The sequence below is a fragment of the Muscardinus avellanarius genome (genome assembly GCF_963383645.1).
Source record: "Muscardinus avellanarius genome assembly, chromosome: 3".
Lineage (NCBI taxonomy): Eukaryota > Metazoa > Chordata > Mammalia > Rodentia > Gliridae > Muscardinus > Muscardinus avellanarius.
This window is the reverse complement of record NC_137788.1, coordinates 72059964-72078802: the sequence shown is the minus strand read 5'-3', so window position 1 is coordinate 72078802 and position 18839 is coordinate 72059964. Positions and strand designations below refer to the sequence as shown.

The window sequence follows — 18839 nt, the reverse complement described above, 5'->3', positions numbered from 1 at the left end:
AACAAACCATTCAAATAAAATCCTTTTGGCAAAATAAAAATCTTAAGCCGGGCATGGTGGCGCACGCTTGTAATCCCCACGCTTGGGAGGCTGAGACAGCAGAACCACACAGTTTCAAAGCCAGCCTCAGCTACTTAGTGAGGCTCTCAGCAACTTAGTGAGACCCTGTTTCCAAATAAAAAAAATACATATAAAATAGGTCTGCTCTGCACCACAAAAAAAAATAAAACATTTAAAAAAATTAAAAATAAAAATGTTAAAATTTTGAAGCTCAGGGCAGACAATAGAAAAAATGAATGCTTTCTAGTCGTTGACAGTGTGCTCTTTTTCCCTACCTATCATTTTATTAATAGGCATAAAAAGGATGACTTAAAAGTATTCATGAAATCAATTATAAAATCCTAAAACTTATTTTTTTAATACTATTTCATTGAGACTAAAAAAACTTCAAATTTTATAAGGCATTTCTCAGAGATCTTTTATTCTTCACAGTTTTACAAGTTAATATATTTTCATGCCAAGTACATGAAAAGCCTATGGAAATAATGAGTATTAGGAAATCTATAAAGCAATTAATAAATGACAGTTATAATTACTTCATTAAGCCTCAAAAACATATTTAGTTCCTTAATATCAGGTCTGTCTTGAAAACTATACTTGCCACTACTTCTAGATTTAAACAATTTTCCCTTGACCGAAGTGAGTGAGGCCCTGGGTTCGTTCAATCCCCAACGCCATAAACATAAAAAAGAAAGACAGAAAGATAAGTTAAAAAAAAAATTTAACACAATAGCACTTAAGAAAAAAACCATACCTTTTTTTAAGTATAGGGTAAGAGTTACTACTGAATTTTTTCACATTTTAAGGAGTATATATAGTTAAAAGATAGAACATTAAAAGTAAAACACGACAAAACCAAAATTTTCTAGATCTAAAAATGTTTATATCTTTAAGTATTTTAAAACTGTGACCAATAAATAAGAATCACACAGGATAAAGATGAAATAAAAAAGTCAACACAAAATACTTTCGATTTATTAGAATAAATGTAGTCGATAAATATGAAAGATATACCAAACCAAAGATTTCATTTAGTTCTCTCAGGATTATTTAGAATTATTGCTATTTATAAATGTATGTAAAATATAAATTCTGACATCTAGCACTTACTATATCACAGAGCAGTGTAATGAAAATAATCCAGCTACCAAAAAAGAAATTCAAGATCTATTATTAAAATAACAAAATAACACTCTAGCCATTTTCACATAAAGAAGATTGTACAGTTCAAGTTTTTCTGGATTTAAGAAACAAAATTTAAATGGCATCTTACCTTCTGTATTCGGTAAGAAGCAGATTACCATGATAAACCACAGACTTCGCATTCTGCAACCAGAAGACACCATTATTGATCCCTTTAAATATTTTTCTTTGTATTCCTTAATGAATCTAGTTATAAATGCCCAGCTTCATCGAACCCAGCAGTCTGCATCATTGATCCTCATATCTGAAAAACAAACAAATCCATCATTTACTTTATGGCCCTGCTATGTCACTGAAAATGCAAAAATAACAACTCCATCCCTCCTTTTTTAAGTATATTTAAGTTCTATTTCCAATATTGAAGCTGCTCCTACATCGTGGATATCTAAGCCTTACATTCTGAAAATAATAAAATAGGTATATAAATTCCGAATAATGTAGTTTTCTTAGAAAGCACAAAAAGCTTAGAAAGATATTCTTGGATAGGTTAACATTTTAGATTTCATATGTTGTTTCTTCTTACTGCCAGGTGTAACTTAGGAACAAAACTACATCCTTTAGTCTACTGATCCAAATTTTAAAAAAAAAAATCACAATCACTCTATCTCTTAAAACAACTGGAGGAGAAATGGCAAAAAAAATAAATACCAAACCAGCAGTTAATCCTCATTTTGATCAGCCCTTAAGAGCTCATTTTTTTTTTTTTTTTTCAGCTGGACAAGGTAGAGAACTCAAGTGTGACTCAAAGTGTTTCTTGGTTCCTTGGCTCACAGAAAACTAGGTCATTTGCTTCATCCTGGCCTGTGTTCTACCTCTTTCTAATATGAGAAGCCACAGAGTAAACGCTGGCCTTTTAATACACATAGAACAGTTCCCAAATACAACTAGCCTCTTGGTCTAGCCTCTAAAGGTAAAGAAGGCACACATTTTTCCTTTAAGGGGACATGTTACAGTTTCTTCCTATTACCTACCTTTAAGGAATACTCAGACAAGATCTTTTCTGAGTTTTAAAGAAATAAGACAAAAACAAAGGAACATAAAACATATTACTTCTTCTGAATTCCAAAAATACATAAAGAAGAGCAATACATCAAAAATCACCCCACTGGATACATGACACATCTTCACATAGTACTGGCCCTTCTACTCATTTTTCACTCTGAATTGCCACAAGTTGGTTAAAAGAAAGACTAAAGTAAACCTACAGTTTACAATTGCCCTGGCGATGATCCTATATTAAAACTGAACATTAGATCAAAAGGCTTGTCATATCCAAAGGCTAATCAACAAATAATGTTTTACATCCGCTAGTCTGTTCAATGATCTGGTGGGGCAATAGGAATGATTTTAATATGTGATACATTAATTGCTACAAGTGAAACTGAGTCAGCTTTTGGACTGCTCTATATTGTAGCAAGGAACTTGGACTGTCCAAGTTTCACTTGTCAGGGATACTTCCATTTCAATGAGCTAATGCCTACAGGCAGCTTGCCCACATGTACAACTCTTCACACGTTTCCACTTTCTTAAGGCAGTTCAGCATCAGTCTGTGTTTGGTCACCCACTATTTGAAAGAGTCCTTGTTTGTGGGAAGAAAGGGAAGGAAGAAATCAAGGACCGATGACTGCCTTGTACGAAACAGCTGCCAAGACTGGAAAACCTCTGTTAGTGAGAGGGAAAAGGAGGAGGAAACCACACAACCAAGACTTCTATTGTGGTCTTTGGCCAGCACAGAATACTTGAGGACCAGAATTTATATACTGAAATGCAGGGTATTCTTAAAGATTGAGGATGTAAAATATATTTCACCAAGTACACTCCAGTTGACTATGAGACTGTAAGTAAATGACTCTTCTTAAAAAAGAAACAGGTCTGGTAAGTATAAAATCATGGCTTCTTTTATGCAAATAAAGCTTAAGTTCATCTGCCTGTGCAATAAGTAACAAGAATATCAAATTTATTTTTTCTCATTCCACAACCTATACCCAATCACTTTTATATCAAATAAAATTACTCCCAGAAGTTCAAACTTTAAGTGCAATTTTGAAAACTAAGTCAAAAGATGTTACTGCTGTGATCCAAATTAAAAACAACCCTTCACTGAACAAATGTTAATGAACACTGAAATACTTAGCTAACCACACTCAGCTCAGGATAGAATGAATAAAAAATCAAATATGGTGAAACTAATCCCAAAAAATCACGGCTCCTAAAACAAGTTAGAGCTAATGGACCTCAGAGGCACAGATGTAACTAACAGACTGGTCCTTCAACTCTCTAACTACATACAATACGCTGAAGAATTCACAAAGAAAAAAAAAAAAAAAAAAAAAACAAGGAACGCCACTAGAAAGGGGCTAATTATTTTCCTTTTGACAAACAGAAACGATTGCTTTAAATGATTTTCCACATTAATAACTAACCTAATTGTAGATTTTTTTTAATCTTTTTTTTCAAGAATATCAGAGAACTTAGCATCTAGTGGGAGAACCAAGAGGTTAATGATACATAACACTCCATTTCTTAATAATAAAAAAGACACAGTATATTTCTACTTAAATTATCTGATTAAGATATCTTTAGAAATCCAAGTCACTTCTAATATACAACCTATCTTTTTTTCTTATCCTTCAAATAAGAAGATTCAAAAAATTCCATCCTAATCTTTCTACTATAAACCACAAGCCATTGTCTACCAAACCTCTGCCATGATTTTTTTTTTAGATCTAAGTATCCTATTACTCTGTCATGTAAAAAGTCAATTAATGCATCATTACTACTAACCCTCCCAAAGCTGAACAGTGACTTCCAGGAATACGCTTCAGCAGAGTTTACATCCCAACAGCCCTCAATGTTTCCTACACTACTTACAATATACTGTCAGCTGTCGTCTTTCTGATGGTAACCTACTTATCGTTATCAGCTGCAATAAATATCCTGTGCCTTAAATTGTCAGCAAAATTATTTAAAAGGAAAACACCACTAACCAGTCTTCAGTCACGTATTTATGTTACATTACCAGGAAATCACACTTAGTCTAATGGTCTTACATTGATTTAGCAAATACAGAAAAAAATAAAAGCCATTTGTTGATAAGCATCAATGAAATGAGAACATAACATGAAATAAAATTAGAGGGAAAGAAATTTTTAACTAAAAATTTCTAAAAATGAAGTCAGTATTCTGTCAGAAGCAAAGTCACCATAAAGATTTTTATCTAAAGCTTTACTTCTTATTTCTTTTCATGGACACTGAACCACTCCTCGAACAAAGATATTAAGTGCAGAACAATATAAGCAAGAATAGAGCAGGGAGAGAGAAAAGCTCTTTAATCATAAGACCCACCAAAGTCACCCATCCTTGCTGTTATGCACTAATGCTATATAAAATGAAACATTAATGCTCTCGGTAAGCCTGAAATTTTATGAACTAAATATATGTCAACCCTAAATGAGAACTAAAGAGTGCTTTGCAAAATCAGTCTTTCTGATCTTATCTGCACAATAAAATTATAATTATTATGAGACAGAATTTACTACCAGAACAAGCTGCTTTTCTTTATTTGACACAAACAACACACACACAAAACAACTACAGCAGCAAAAGCTTAGAAAATAAAAAATAAATTATAGTTTAATATCAATTTAGCTGGAACTCAGAGTATTCACTTTTAAGAAATATTCTATGTGTGCTCCTTCTAGGCTACAATTTCCCCTTCTTGCTTAGCATCAGAGAGAAAACATCAACACCTCTGTGAGGTTTCCTTCCGTAAGGTGGCTAAATAAACCTTGCCTATCCCTAATCAAAATGGCCTTTTTAGTTCCAGATATTTGGGGGTTTCAGTTTATTTTCTTTCCTTCACAAGGACTGCTTCAGGGACGGGATTAGAAATGCTGATAGCGATCCTAAAACCACGTGGACGACCCTCAGTCCCCACCCTCTCCGTCTGTCTCATTTTTAAGGATGCTGGAATCAAGACACTGGCATCAAGTCTAGAATAACTTTAATTAAAGTAGCTATGCTAAAGTCCCCGTAACATTCATTATTGATCTTACCCTTTACTGAAATTTCTTCGTTGTGAGGAATAGATCCTCCCTATGAGAGGGCTTAGAGAAGCAGAAAGAAGAGTTCAGGAATGCTCCTAGGAAATTACATCTGCCATAGGAAATAATATCTAGAGTCATGCTGAGCATGCAAAAGAGGCTGGTAGCCGTGGACCCTGGCCGCGCGGTCCAGGGCAGCCTGCCATTCTCTTCATTAAAATCCATCCAGTTAAAATAATAAAAACAAATAGCTGTCACTTTCAAACCAACGTAGGGGACGTTTTACGGCTGCACAAAAACTTGCCATTGGAACTGCAAAAGAAGAAAACAAATCTGTGTGCACACAGTCCAAAATATTGCCTTAGTATCAAGGAAAGTTTACAACTTTCTCAACTTTTATATAAAAATAGTTAGCAATATATTTTGTATTTGTTATAAAAAAAAAAGCAGCACACCTACAACAGAGAACTTAGCCTCTCCCCCTCATTTGGGAGAAAGGAAAAGCTATTTTTAAATGGTAGTTTGCACCAATTTTAAGACACTATGCTACAGTATTCCATTTTATAATAGTCTAGAATTCCCATAAAAATTTTTAGAGCCAAATACACATTATGAATACTATGACTAGAAACATTCCCCAAGCACCTTATCCTTATAAAAATGCAGGGTCAATATGACAAAAGTCAGAAATCCAAGACTAAATTGGGCAAGGTGGCACATGCCTCTAATTTAGCCAGGACTTGGGAGGCTGAAACACAGGATTCAAAGGTTCACAACCAACCTCAGCAACTTAGTGAGGCCCTGTGTAACTTACTGAGACCCTGTTTCAAAATAAAAAACAAAACAGGGCTGGGAGTATAACTCAGAGTTAGAATGCCCCTGAGTTTAATGCACAGTATCATAAAAAATAATAATAAATACAAGACTAAGGTAAAATAAGTAGACTGAACTTGGACTCAGGCTAATTGCCACTTTTCATGACTCGCCAAACTATTCAAATGCAAATATTTACTGAGCACCTATTATTTTTATTATTTTTTTTTATTTTTTTTTTTATTTTTTGCAGTACTGGGGATGGAACCCAAGGGTATTCTACCTCTGAGCTAAAACCCAGCCCTATTTTTTATTCTTTATTTTGAAACAGGGTTTCATTGAGTTTCAAAGGGCCTCACTAGTAGCTGAGGCTGTTAGCGAGAACCACGATCCTCCTGTCTCAGCCTCCCAAACGCTGGGATTACAAGTGTGCGCCACCCCCGTCTTGAGCACCTGTTATTTGTTGTATGCTAAATAGTAAGAGAAAAACTCATCCTCTGGGAGATTCATTCTACCTCAAAAACAACCCATCCCAATAAAGTTATAATTTCCTGGCACATATTTACGTTCCCAAAAAAGTAAAGCTAAACGGATTAACAAACCAGACCCTTCACTTACTACTTCACGTAGCGTATGTTCGTTCATTCATTCATGGTACTGAGTATTGAACCCAGGGGTATTCTTCTTCTGAGCTATATCCCATCTCTTTTTACTTTTTAGTATTTCATGTAATTTTCACAACAAATAACTTTGAGGAATATATATTATCTCCATTTTACTTTAAAATGAGAAACGTAACCTACTCAAGGACAGTAAGTAAATAGCAAGTCTGGGAAATAAGCCCATACTCTAAAATCACTACTGCCACTAATTAGGCAAATCAGGGGGGAAAAAACTACTTTATATGTTTTATTACCTTTTCCTTTAGAATAAAAAATGGAAATAGAACGAAGTCATTTTGGTTTTATGAAAGTCATGAAACATCAAAAGAATAATGAGTTTATTTTTGAAATGTTTACATGAGTAAAACTAACATCCCTTAGGTAATGATCGCTACATATTAACTTAATTTTTAGTATTTCCAGTTGAGCTACCTTAATTTTACTCATTTATATTGCTATTTAAAGTGCTTGCAATTACACTATAAATTAACAAATTATCCTTTATAAATTAACAAATTATTCTAGACTGATAATTCTTATCAGCCCAACTACCTGAAACGTTACTAAGTCAAAAAATTATATATATAATATATATATAATATATATATATATTTGTGTGTGTGTGTGTGTGTGTGTGTGTGTGTGTGTGTGTGTGTGGTACTAGGGATGGAACCCAGGGGCATTCTACCTCTGAAAGACACCCCCAGCCCTAGTTTTTATTCTTTATTTTTTTTGAAACAGGGTCTCACTGAGTTGCAGAGGTCTTCACTAAGTAGCAGGGGCTGGCTATGAACCCGGATCCTCCTGTCTCAGCCTCCCAAGTGCTGGGATTACAAGTGTGTACCACCACGCCCGGCATAAAAAAATAAATATTTCCTCCAGTATAACTAGCAATTCATCCCCACAGTCTTGGAAGAAATGTTTTAATACTAACATCTATGAGATTATAGGCTAAATAGTTGTTTGGGCAAATATAAAAAAAATTAATGTAACTTACAAGATGTAATCCTATGTTTGGCTTACTACACTGGACCCTTTGGTCATAAATCATTGTTACTAGCCATTCCCTGAATCAATATTCAAATTCCCTCTTGGTCTATATATACAACCACTAAATGAAATAATAATGACACAGGATCCATTGTATATTAGATTATCAATATCACCATCAGAGGTCTCTTAGAGGTAATGACGTAATCTGAGTAAAATACGTCAAATTATCCTAGAACTAAACATGAAGAATTAAGTATCTGGGATATATATAGCAAGAAGATGGAGAAAATTTTGAAGTCTATAGAGCGCACTCACTGCCTTTCATAATCAATAAATGATACGAATCATCTGCAAACTATGCCCATCTGTATAGTGTTATATAAATGTGCATCTTACTTCTAAAATAAGGCATATCTTATTAATTAATAACAAACTGCATGTATCTCAATTTAAGTTAGCTAATATCTAGTGAATCCCTCCTAAGTATTGTATATTGGATATTGCAAGTTGTGTTTTTTTAATTTTATATATTAATTGGCTCTGTGTTAGGTTCTAAAGGGGTCATGTTTTAAAAATATTAAACCAAATGTGATATGGATGACCTATAATCCCAGCTATGAGGGAAGCAAAGGTAAGAGGACTGCCAGTTCAGGGACAACATACAACTCAGGGAAAATCTGTCTTAAAGAATAAAAAGGGCTGGGGTTATAGCTTAATAGTAGAACACTTTCCTAGCATTCATGAGGACATGGGTTCAATTTTCAGTTCTAGTACTGAGGTTTAAAAAAAAAAAGATAAAGGATGCTATCCTCAAGAAGTTATCTTCTGCTAGGCAGTGGCACACATTTCTAATCCTACATTTTGGAAAACTGAATCCAAAGGATCACAGGTTCACGGGCAGCCTCATTAGCACAAGACCCTCAGCAACTTAGGGAAACCCTGTTTTTAAGTAAAAATAGATAGATAGATAGATAGATAGATAGATAAATAAATAAATAAATAAATAAATCGGGGCATAGCTCCGAGGTAGAATGCAGTGGGTTCAATTCCCAAGACCAAATTGTTTTTTAAAAAAACTAAAATCTTCTAAGGAAAATTAAACATACTAAAAAATGACAGACTTAAATATATATTCAATAATATTCAATAATAATTGCTAAATTCCCCCAAATGGTATTTTCCCATCAAAGTAATAAAAGAGAAATAAGAACAGTTTCTGGACCTATATATTGTTTTTTGAGTTATATGTACCTATATCAATCAATGTCATCTCTTTTTTTTTTTTTTTTTCCAATGCTGGTGATGGAACCCAGGGGCATTCTACTTTTGAGCTACACCTCCACTCCTCCCTATTTTATATTCTTTATTTTGAAACAGAGTCTCACTGAGTTGCCGAGGGCTAAGTGGCTGAGGCTGGCCGTGACCTGAGATCCAACTGTCTCAGCATCATCTCTTCATATACTATATATACATATATACTGGGGATTGAACCCAGGGGCATTCTACCTCTGGGCTATATCCCCAAACCTTTTTTATTTTGAAACGGGTTCTTACTAAGTTTCAGAGGATTTCACTAAGTTTCTGAGGCTTCCTATAAACCTGAAATCCTCCTACCTCAGTCTCACAAGTACTGGGATTACCAGTGTGCAGCACCATGCCTGGCTAATAATGCCATTTAATGGAAAATTCAACACTGAGATCAAAAGCACACAACCTTGCCCTGTGAGGTTTGGGACACTCTATGGGGATCCAGATCTCAAGTTCAGCAGCTATATATATCCTTACTACAAGGGTAAGGATAAGTGATAAACCTACGATTCTATCATTTTCCTGAGTTTTTCATGAGAAAAAGGGAGAGGGAAAAGGAGAGAAAGAATATGAATGAATGAATTAATTAATTAATTAATGAACAAACGAATGAAGTGTGTGTGTGTGTGTGTGTGTGTGTGTGTGTGTGTGTGTGATTGAAGACTGAACCAAGGGCATTCTACCTCTGAACAACATCCACAGCCCTATTTTGTTTTTATTACAAAACATGGTCTCCCTATGATGATGAGTCTCACTACTTACAAAGGTTGTCCTTGAACCTGCAATTCTGCTTCTTAGCCTCCCAAGTTCTAGGATTATAGGTGTGCACTACCACATCTGGCTTCCATTATGGTATTGATTCCACCTAAAGTAATCTTAAGGAAGGTAGATATTTGGGAATTCTGCTCCATGTTTAACTCAGAGCTTGACTCTTCTATCAAAGCATATCTCAGCAATTATTTTAGTTCCCATTCTTTAATAACATTTAAAGAAGTAGCTCGTTCAGAAAAACATTTTCATTGAAACTTACTTACAGATCATTATATTGGCGGCCATAATATAGTAACCTAAGATTATTCAGTGTACATATTTCATACTCTGCCTTTCTGGGAAAACCACAGATGATCAAAAGACAACAGGGGCTTCAAGAAAGAACAAGTTCCTGGGCCTTCCCTGGGGTGAGTCCCCATATGCTGTTATGTTCCATAACATTTATAACTGTTTCCACAAGTAAAACACAAAATAACAGAATTTTCTCAAGTTGTAGAGAAAAGGAGAATTTCATTTATTTCTGACTAGTTAAGTTAATAAACAGTATTAAAGATAAATTACAGTCTAGTAAGTGAACAGAACAGATTGTCTTCTAATATTAGGCTGAAATTCTTTGTGGTTGGTGTAGCTGATTCCTCTAAAAGAACATTAGAAATTGAGATGGGAAATAAAAGTATTCATGAACATAGCTATTAAGAAATAACAAACTGAGTCATTTTGAATGATTTTTACATAGTGAAAAATGTAAAACAAAACCTAAAATTTTAGTGCATTAAGAAATGAAAACATCAAAGCCAGGCACACTGGCACACGCCTGTAATCCTAGTACTTGGGCAGCTGAGACAGGAGAACTGCAGGTTCCAGGTCAGCCTCAGCAACTTAGCAAGACTCTATTTCAAAATAAATAAATAAGATAAGGACTGGGGAGTAGCTCAGAGGTACAACACCCTTGGGTTCAATCCAGGAAGAAGGAGAAACAGAGGCAGGGGAAAGGGGAATGTGGTATACATGTCCAAAAGTAACTTCATTACTCAGGAGACTGCTACAGGCACATCACAAATTCAAGCCAGCCTTGGCAAGTAAGCCAGTCCCTGGCACAAAACTAAAAATAAAAAGGAATGATTTAACTCTGTGGTAGAAACATGCTAGCTCCCATACCCCCACACATACACACACAAGTAAAGTTTTATGCGTTAGTGCTTTGTATTTTCAGTACTAGTGATTGAACTCAAAGGCATTCTACCTCTGACCTATATTGACATCCTATTTTATTTTATTTTTTTTGAAATGGGGTCTAACTTACTGAGTGCCTTGTTAAAGTGCTAAGACTAGCAATGGACCAGCAATCCTCCTGTCTCAGCCTCTCAAGTCCTGAGATTACAGATGTGTACCTCCATACTTAGCCATGTTAGTACTTCTACACAATGACAGAGGGAAAGAGGCATGTGGTTTTAGAAAAGAGATTTTTCAACTTAAAAATATAATTGTATGCCCTCTATTAAAATTTCAAATAACATGAAAGTAGTAATATAACTGTGATGTTTAATAAAAAGAAACATAGGTTATAAAAATCTGAGAGAACTCACTAAGGCTTAAATTACTTGCCAAAAACTCTCTCATTTGGTAAATGACTAATGCATTTTTGTGATATTTATTTTAACCATTTTAAAAAATATTTTAATTCAGAAAACTATGAGGAACAATATCATTGATAAAGGAAAGCAAAAACTGCAAAAAAAAACTATCCATAATAACTAGTGATTGTGTGTGTGTGTGTGTGTGTGTGTGTGTGTGTGTGTGCGTGTGTGTGTGTGTGTGTGTTTTGCTGGGAACTGAACCCAGGCATTGCACATGCTAGCCAAGTACTCTATCACTGAGCTACATCCCCAGCAATTTGAATCTCATAGGCTTAAATTTTAACTGGATTCTATTACGTTTCCAATGATTGGAACCAACAAATTATGTCAACTGATACTGTACACATCAGAGCAAGAGTCAGAAAACTTTTTCTACAATGGATCATATAATAGTTCAAGGCTTTAAGAGCAATACAGTCTCTCTTACAACTAATCAACTCTACCATCACATCATGATGGGTGCTATAAATGAAAGACTATGGTTGTGTGCCACCAAAACTGTACCTACATGCAGCTAGATTGCCGTAGTTTGCCAAACCCTGCTATAGATGATGATACCTGGGTCCAAGACAATGGAATGCACTTCAGTGAAGCAATGAACCTAGACCTGCCAGTGTTGCTAAAATAATCAAGCCAATTCAGTCTACTATTTTAAGAATTTTTTTTCTTTTGCAGTACTGGGGATAGAACCCAGGGTCATTCTAACTCCGAGCTACACTCCCAGTCCTATTTTTTTATTTTTTATTTTTGAAACAGAGTCTCACTAAGTTGCAGAAGGCCTCATTAAGTAGCCCGAGGCTGTCTGGGAACCGGAATCCTCCAGTCTCAGCCTCCCAAATGCTGAGAATACAAGCGTTCGCCATCAAGCTGCGATAAATTAATTTAAACATTAACATAGAGGTAAACTGATCAGGCTAAAAGGAGAAAAACCAAAAATAATAATGTTTTAATATGTGTAACAGAGCCATCTGTATAGCTTAAAATGTTTGGGGAAAATTCCAAAAATGAGAACAAAGGATATTATAACAGTAACTTGTCTTACTACTTTGTTTGGCATGAGAGAATATAAAACCAATCAAAACAGTAAGTTATGAGAGACTGAAAAGTAATGAGGTTTGGATAAGACCCCTGAGGTATTATACCATTAGAATGATGGTTTCAAATAGCTGTTGGTAAAGTGGCTTCAAACTCCTAAATTTCTGTCACCATTGCTACTCACCCTTAGGAAATACAGTTCCACATTTGTATTTAACAGGAAATTGCTAAATTCTAATTTGCTGACTTTCTTCTATAAGGCTATATTCTACAAGGCCCAAATCACTAATTTTATTTCAAGTAACTATGAAGTAATAATAAATGTACACATTTCTTTTAAGAAAAGTACTTTTAGAGCTTTCCAATTTCCAATACACGACTCCTCCTAACCAAAATACTTTACTGCCACTATTTGTTAAATATTTTTGTTTTCAGCAAATCTAATGTTTCTTAAAAATTAACTGTCAAATTATAACATACTATCCATAAGAATAACATTTTAAGCTACAATTAATAGGTATCACATTTAAAAATGAAAGCTAAACTTATCAACATTATCCATAAGACAAAAGAGTAGAGAAGGTTTCAAAATTTTAATAAGAATGTTATATTATGGTAGTAATAATGTAGGTGTTTTACTGGAAGTGAAAGTAGATTACTATAAATGAAATTTTAAAATGTCCTTTCCATTTTGCAGATAACACAAAATGACTTTTTTTCATGTCTCTAGCGATAAGGATAAATTTGCCATACATTTAAATGGTGCCTTCACCTTTCCCACCCTGGCTCATGAATTAATAATTCAGTGACATTAATACAAGAAGATGAATGATAAAAAGGTTAAGGTGCATGGGCCAACCATACAAACATACTTCTTTTAGCACAGTTAATACTTCTCTGCCAATTATAGCTAAAACTTTTTAACAGTTTTCAATAGCATTTTTACAATCTAAGTAGCAGCTTATGCACACACAATTTCACACAATTCAGTCTTAATAAAGCTCCTGCTGGTACCAAACAATCATTCTAGGGGATTAAAGTGCAACATCTGTTAACATTAATAATGTTTTATATACTCATATGTATTAAAGAAGCCTCTATACTATTATTAGTCTCCTGAAAAACCTTGTAGACCAGTGTACTGATTTAGAATGAATTATACATATATCCTTCAATCGCTAACTTACTTTAACAAAGAAATACATTACTGTGAAATGGTGTAAGAAGAAAATCACATCTGCTATAAAATAACAGATTTTCTTTGAACCAAGCTTACTAAATGTATATACAGAGAGGAAGAGAGATGGATATATACATATATATGCATATATATATATAGAGAGAGAGAGAAATAAAATTAGCCCAATCTTTAATTTTTTATTAACTGAAATTCTCTAGCGCATTATTCATCTTAATTTGGGGCAAAATATAGCTCTATTAATACAAAGAGCACTTCATATTCAGGTGTTACACATTCACTGTGGTATCGATTCTTACTCTAAAATAACTTAATCCCCTTCCTACTCCTTTTATAGCCTCTGCCTTAAATTCTTTCTCTCCAAACTTCTATAAAAATCTCAGAGCGTATTTCCCACTCTCCATCCAACTTAACAAATTCTATTAGATTAATCCTCCTAATTGTGTTCTAAACCATTAAAACCAATCCTTCACATCATTTTTATAAAGGAAAAGGACGCACGGGGTTATAAATTGACAATGGCAGATTATTTTTGTTATTCTTCCATAAGTATCTATATTAAGTCGATGTAATTTATCATAACAAATTTATTTTTTTTTAACAAAAGGGAAACTGCAAAAAATGTAGTAAGCCGGGCATGGTGGCACACATCTGTAATCCCCTCGCTTGGGAGGCGGAGACAGGAGAATTGTGCAGGTTCTGAGCCAGCCTCACTGTCTTAAGAGATCCTGTTTCCAAATAAAAATATAAAAATAGCTCTGGGAGTATAGCCCAGAGGTAGAAGGGTTTCCAGGAACCCCAGTACCACCAAAAAAAAAAAAAGAAAGAAAGAAAAGGAGGGGGGGGCGGAGCAGCAGCAGCCAGGGGGTGTAGCTCTGAGGTCAAATGCCCCTAGATTCCATCCCCAGACCTGCAAAATAAAACTTTTTTTTAAGTAGTAAAAAGTAAAACTGAAAACAGAGTCCACACCAACTTCAAAATACTTAATCCACCTGGGCGTAGTGGCACACGCTTGTAATCGCAGCATTCAGGAGACTGAGACCGGAGGATCGCGGTTCACAGACAGCCTCAGCTACTTAGTAAGGCTCTCTGCAACTCATTGAGACCCAGTTTCAAAATAAAGAATAAAAAATAGGGCAGGGGTTGTAGATCGGAGGTCCTTAATCCAATATTCTCCTTGTCAAATTTATTTGGTCAATAATTCTAAATATGTCTCTGGCTCTTACTTAAAATTTTGTATCCACATTGAAAATGTTTCTCCTTTAATCTTGAAAGGAGACTTAATACAGGTTTTTGTTTTTGTCTTTTGGTACTGGACATTAACTCAAGAGTGTTCTGCCTCTGAGCTACATATTCCCAGCCTTTTCTTTTTTCTTTTTTTTTTTTTAATTTTGAAATAGGGTCTAAGTTGCTGAGGGCCTAAGTTGGTGAGGCTGGTCTCAAAGCATCAATCTCCTGTCTGTCTCAGCCTCCCAAGTACTGAGATTTCAAGCATGTGCCAACATGCCTGGCTGACTTGATACAGTTTTAAAAACAATACCTGTACCATAAAGCCAACCAGATTGCTTCAAATTGAAATAAACCTCTCTCCCCACAGATTCCCACCCCCATGATGGCCATTTCTAAAATGGCTGTTATGAGGTTATTTTATGAGACCATTTCTTTTCTTTCTTCCTTTCTCTCTCTCTCTCTCTCTCTCTCTCTCTCTCTCTCTCTCTCTCTCTCTCTCTCTCTTTCTCTCTCTCTCTTTTTTTTTTTTTTTTCCGTAGTCGTGAGGGTGGGACCCAGGGGCCTTCTACCTCTGGGCTACACTCACAGGCCTATTTTATACTTTATTTGGAAACAGGGTCTCACTAAGTTGCTGAGAGCCTCACTAAGTAGTTGAGGCTGGCTTTGAAGCTGTGCGATCCTCCTGTCTCAGCCTCCCAAGCACTGGGATTACAAGCATGTGCCACCATGCCCAGCTTATGAGGCCATTTTCATTAAACCTTTAAACTATTTTTAAATCTCTTTTGTCAAATTGTTTAATGATTATCTTCAACATAAGTCTCTCCAAACCAAGTAAAAACAAAAAATCTGGATCCCTCTTTTGTTCAAGCCACTGACATCAGTATACTACAATGAAGATATGGAGATGATACAGCGCACAAAAGCCTTTATGAAATACTGCAATCAAGAAACTGAGTGTTCCTTATGGGTTATGTATGGCTTCAGTTCATTGCTTTCACCTTGATTTTGGTGAGTACTATAATATCAAGTCACTAATATACTGGTAACAAACTGTACAAAATATTATAATGTTTAATGAAGTCCTTTAATCTAACACACATATTTGTAAGAATGACAATCCTATATTTCCTAGGTTTTTAAAAATATTATGGTAATTTGATTTTTATGTTCTCGGACCACAGGGGACTTACCCTCACCTCTGTTCCTTTCTGGGCATGTTTATGCCGTTAAATCTGCCCACAACTTGGCCCTTGACCAAAAAATTTCTTTCTCAAAAAGTACACTTAGGTGACTATTTCGAACTGACCCCTTCATTAAACCTCCAACACGCTCTTTATAACACCTGGCAAAGAGCTAGCACATAATAAACTTTTTTTTTTCTTATTTGCAGTACCAGGGATGGAACCCAGGGGCATTCCACCTCCGAGCCACACCCCCAGCCCTATTTTTTTAGTCTTTTTATTTTTGAAACAGGGTCTCACTGAGTTGCAAAGGGCCTCACTAAGTAGCTGAGGCTGTCTGCGAACCATGATCCTCAAGTTTACCCCCACCCAATGCTGGGATTATAAGCATGTGTCACCACACCTTGTTCATAATAAACATTTTTGACAAAAGAAAGAAGGGAAGGAAGGATGGGGGAAAGAAAGAAAAAGGAAGGCATGAAAGAATAAGCAGAACCATGGGGAGTGATGAACATGAACAGTAGGGGGATAAAAAAATAAAAAAGCTGCCGGGCCGGGTGGCTCACACTCGTAATTCTAGCATTCGGGAGGCTGAGACAGGAGGATTGAGGTTCACAGCCAGCCTCAGCTATCCAGTAACGCCCTTTGCAGCTCAGTGAGACCCTGTTTCAAAATAAAGAATAAAAAACATGGCTGGGAGTGCAGCTCAGAGGTAGAATGCCCCCTGGGTTCCATCCCCAATACTGCAAAAGAAAAAAAAAAAAAACTGATAGATTCAGAAACTCGAGTGCAAAATGGAAACTGAAGTTTTATAAAACTAGAGATGTCCTGGATTTTTTTTTTTTTTTCCCAGTACTGGGGATGGAACCCAGGAGCATTCTACCTCAGAGCTATACCCTCAGCCCTATTTTTTATTCTTTATTTGAAACAGGATCTCACTGAGTTGCAGAAAGTAGCTGAGTCTGGCCTTGAATCGCCATCCTCCTGTCTCAACCTCCCAAATGCTGGGAATACAACCATGGTCCATCACTCCTGGCCAAAAAAAAAAAAAAAAAAATTTCTGAAGGGATATTTTTCTAAGCAGAAATATTTTTCAAATAAACACTAAGAAGTAAAAATTTATAAGACAGAAATGAGTATCTTAAGTTTATCACTTTGTAATAAACCATAAACTACCTTATCATTATTATCATGTTTAGGAATCAAATCAACTCCTCAAAGAAACACTGTAAAAAATAACCACCAACCCCCCCCCCCTTTGAGAATAGCAATGAAACAGAAAAGGGCCACAATTACTGGGAAATTAACAAAAGCTGCAACTCAGGCCCAAACGCCAGCAAATTAATCCCTTGGTGAAGTTTCTTTAAAATACATAGCAATGTATAGTACATAGAGAAATAATTTATAATTTAAAGCTTTAGTCTCAGGTATTACAAAATGTGAAATCCTAGAAAACCTTATATAAGCCTGATAGCTTTTTACATCTACTTTCAAAGTACACTAAAATCTTAGATAACATTATAAAATTTTCTAACAAAAGTGTGCTTCCACATCTACATATGCCCTGGCAATACTCTTAACTATGAGAAAGTACGATTTCCATCAGTTAATACCTCTTAACGGTAATTTTTTTAATAGAGGGCAACACATATATAGAAAATACTTTCATCTCCATTCAGAACAACACATAAAAAACTGTAATTAAAACATCTAATAGTGTCTATAATGCATACAACAGTCTACATTATTTCTTTTTAGCATTTATGATTTATAAAGGCTGCTTAAAAATATCATGGCTACTTTAAAATCCTAATTTAGTTCCCACTGTTGATGATAAATCTAAGCAACTACAAAAATTTATCTGAACAATAAATATGAAATTTAACAGGTTTTAATAATTAGACTCTGTAAATTGTGTAATATATATGTCTGTCCTAATTTGGTAAGACGTGCCTCTCAAATAACACTCATCAAACTAAATACAAGAAACTGTTCTGGCATTTCACTAAATTAAAATCCTGAAACCCTACAGTTGAATGTACAAATTTAGATTTTATTAATACTTTAAATCAAACCACAGCTATTATTCAGTTTCACGTAATGCAATTTATAGTAGTCGTCTGCTGTGAATGTACGAACACAATGAGGGTTTAATCAGATTTTAATATAAAGCTTTTTGGAAGGCAGACAACCATCCTTCCCCCCCTAAAAAAAAAACTATCATTTCACAATTAAAAGACAAAGATAATTCACCTGTGATATGTAATTACTCAATGAAGAAAGAAATTTGTGGGAAAATGGCTCCTTTGTATGTAAAAAACGTCTGATGCTTAAAAATTTGTCCCACCAGTGCTAGATTATATAAAATATTAAGCGCTATTGTTTTGCAGGTTGAGTGACTAGATGCTTACAGTTTGATATTAGCCGTGAATTTGTTAATTATCAAACATTTTACATATTTTATCTTATAAAAACTAAAGTGCCATTTTTAAGAATTTCATCATATCTTTATAATTACCTTAACTGAATAAATAAAGTAAAATTGACACTACAGTATCAATTAAAATATTCAGTTAAACTCCCTTTACCTCCTGCTGATTACCTTGTGTATATCTATGTCTTCGGCATGACTGATCCTTCCGGAAGAAAGGAGATGTAAGCCATACCAGGACACAGTCTGCCCAGTATCCTCTGCTGACTTCTTT

The 18839-nt window shown here is 35.0% G+C and overlaps 1 protein-coding gene across 23 annotated transcripts in view; it reads right to left on the bottom strand.

Moving 5' to 3' along the window:
• Positions 1-1406, bottom strand: part of ADGRL2 (adhesion G protein-coupled receptor L2) — a gene marked incomplete at both ends in the record, with an annotated part of 154781 nt that extends 153375 nt beyond the window's left edge. For all 23 annotated transcript variants that reach the window (XM_080690905.1, XM_080690921.1, XM_080690922.1 and 20 more), the window contains one exon: positions 1334-1406. In XM_080690905.1, the coding sequence (XP_080547031.1) occupies positions 1334-1406 (73 nt within the window). The remainder of the gene's footprint in view (positions 1-1333) is intronic.
• Positions 1407-18839: the final 17433 nt, after the last annotated feature.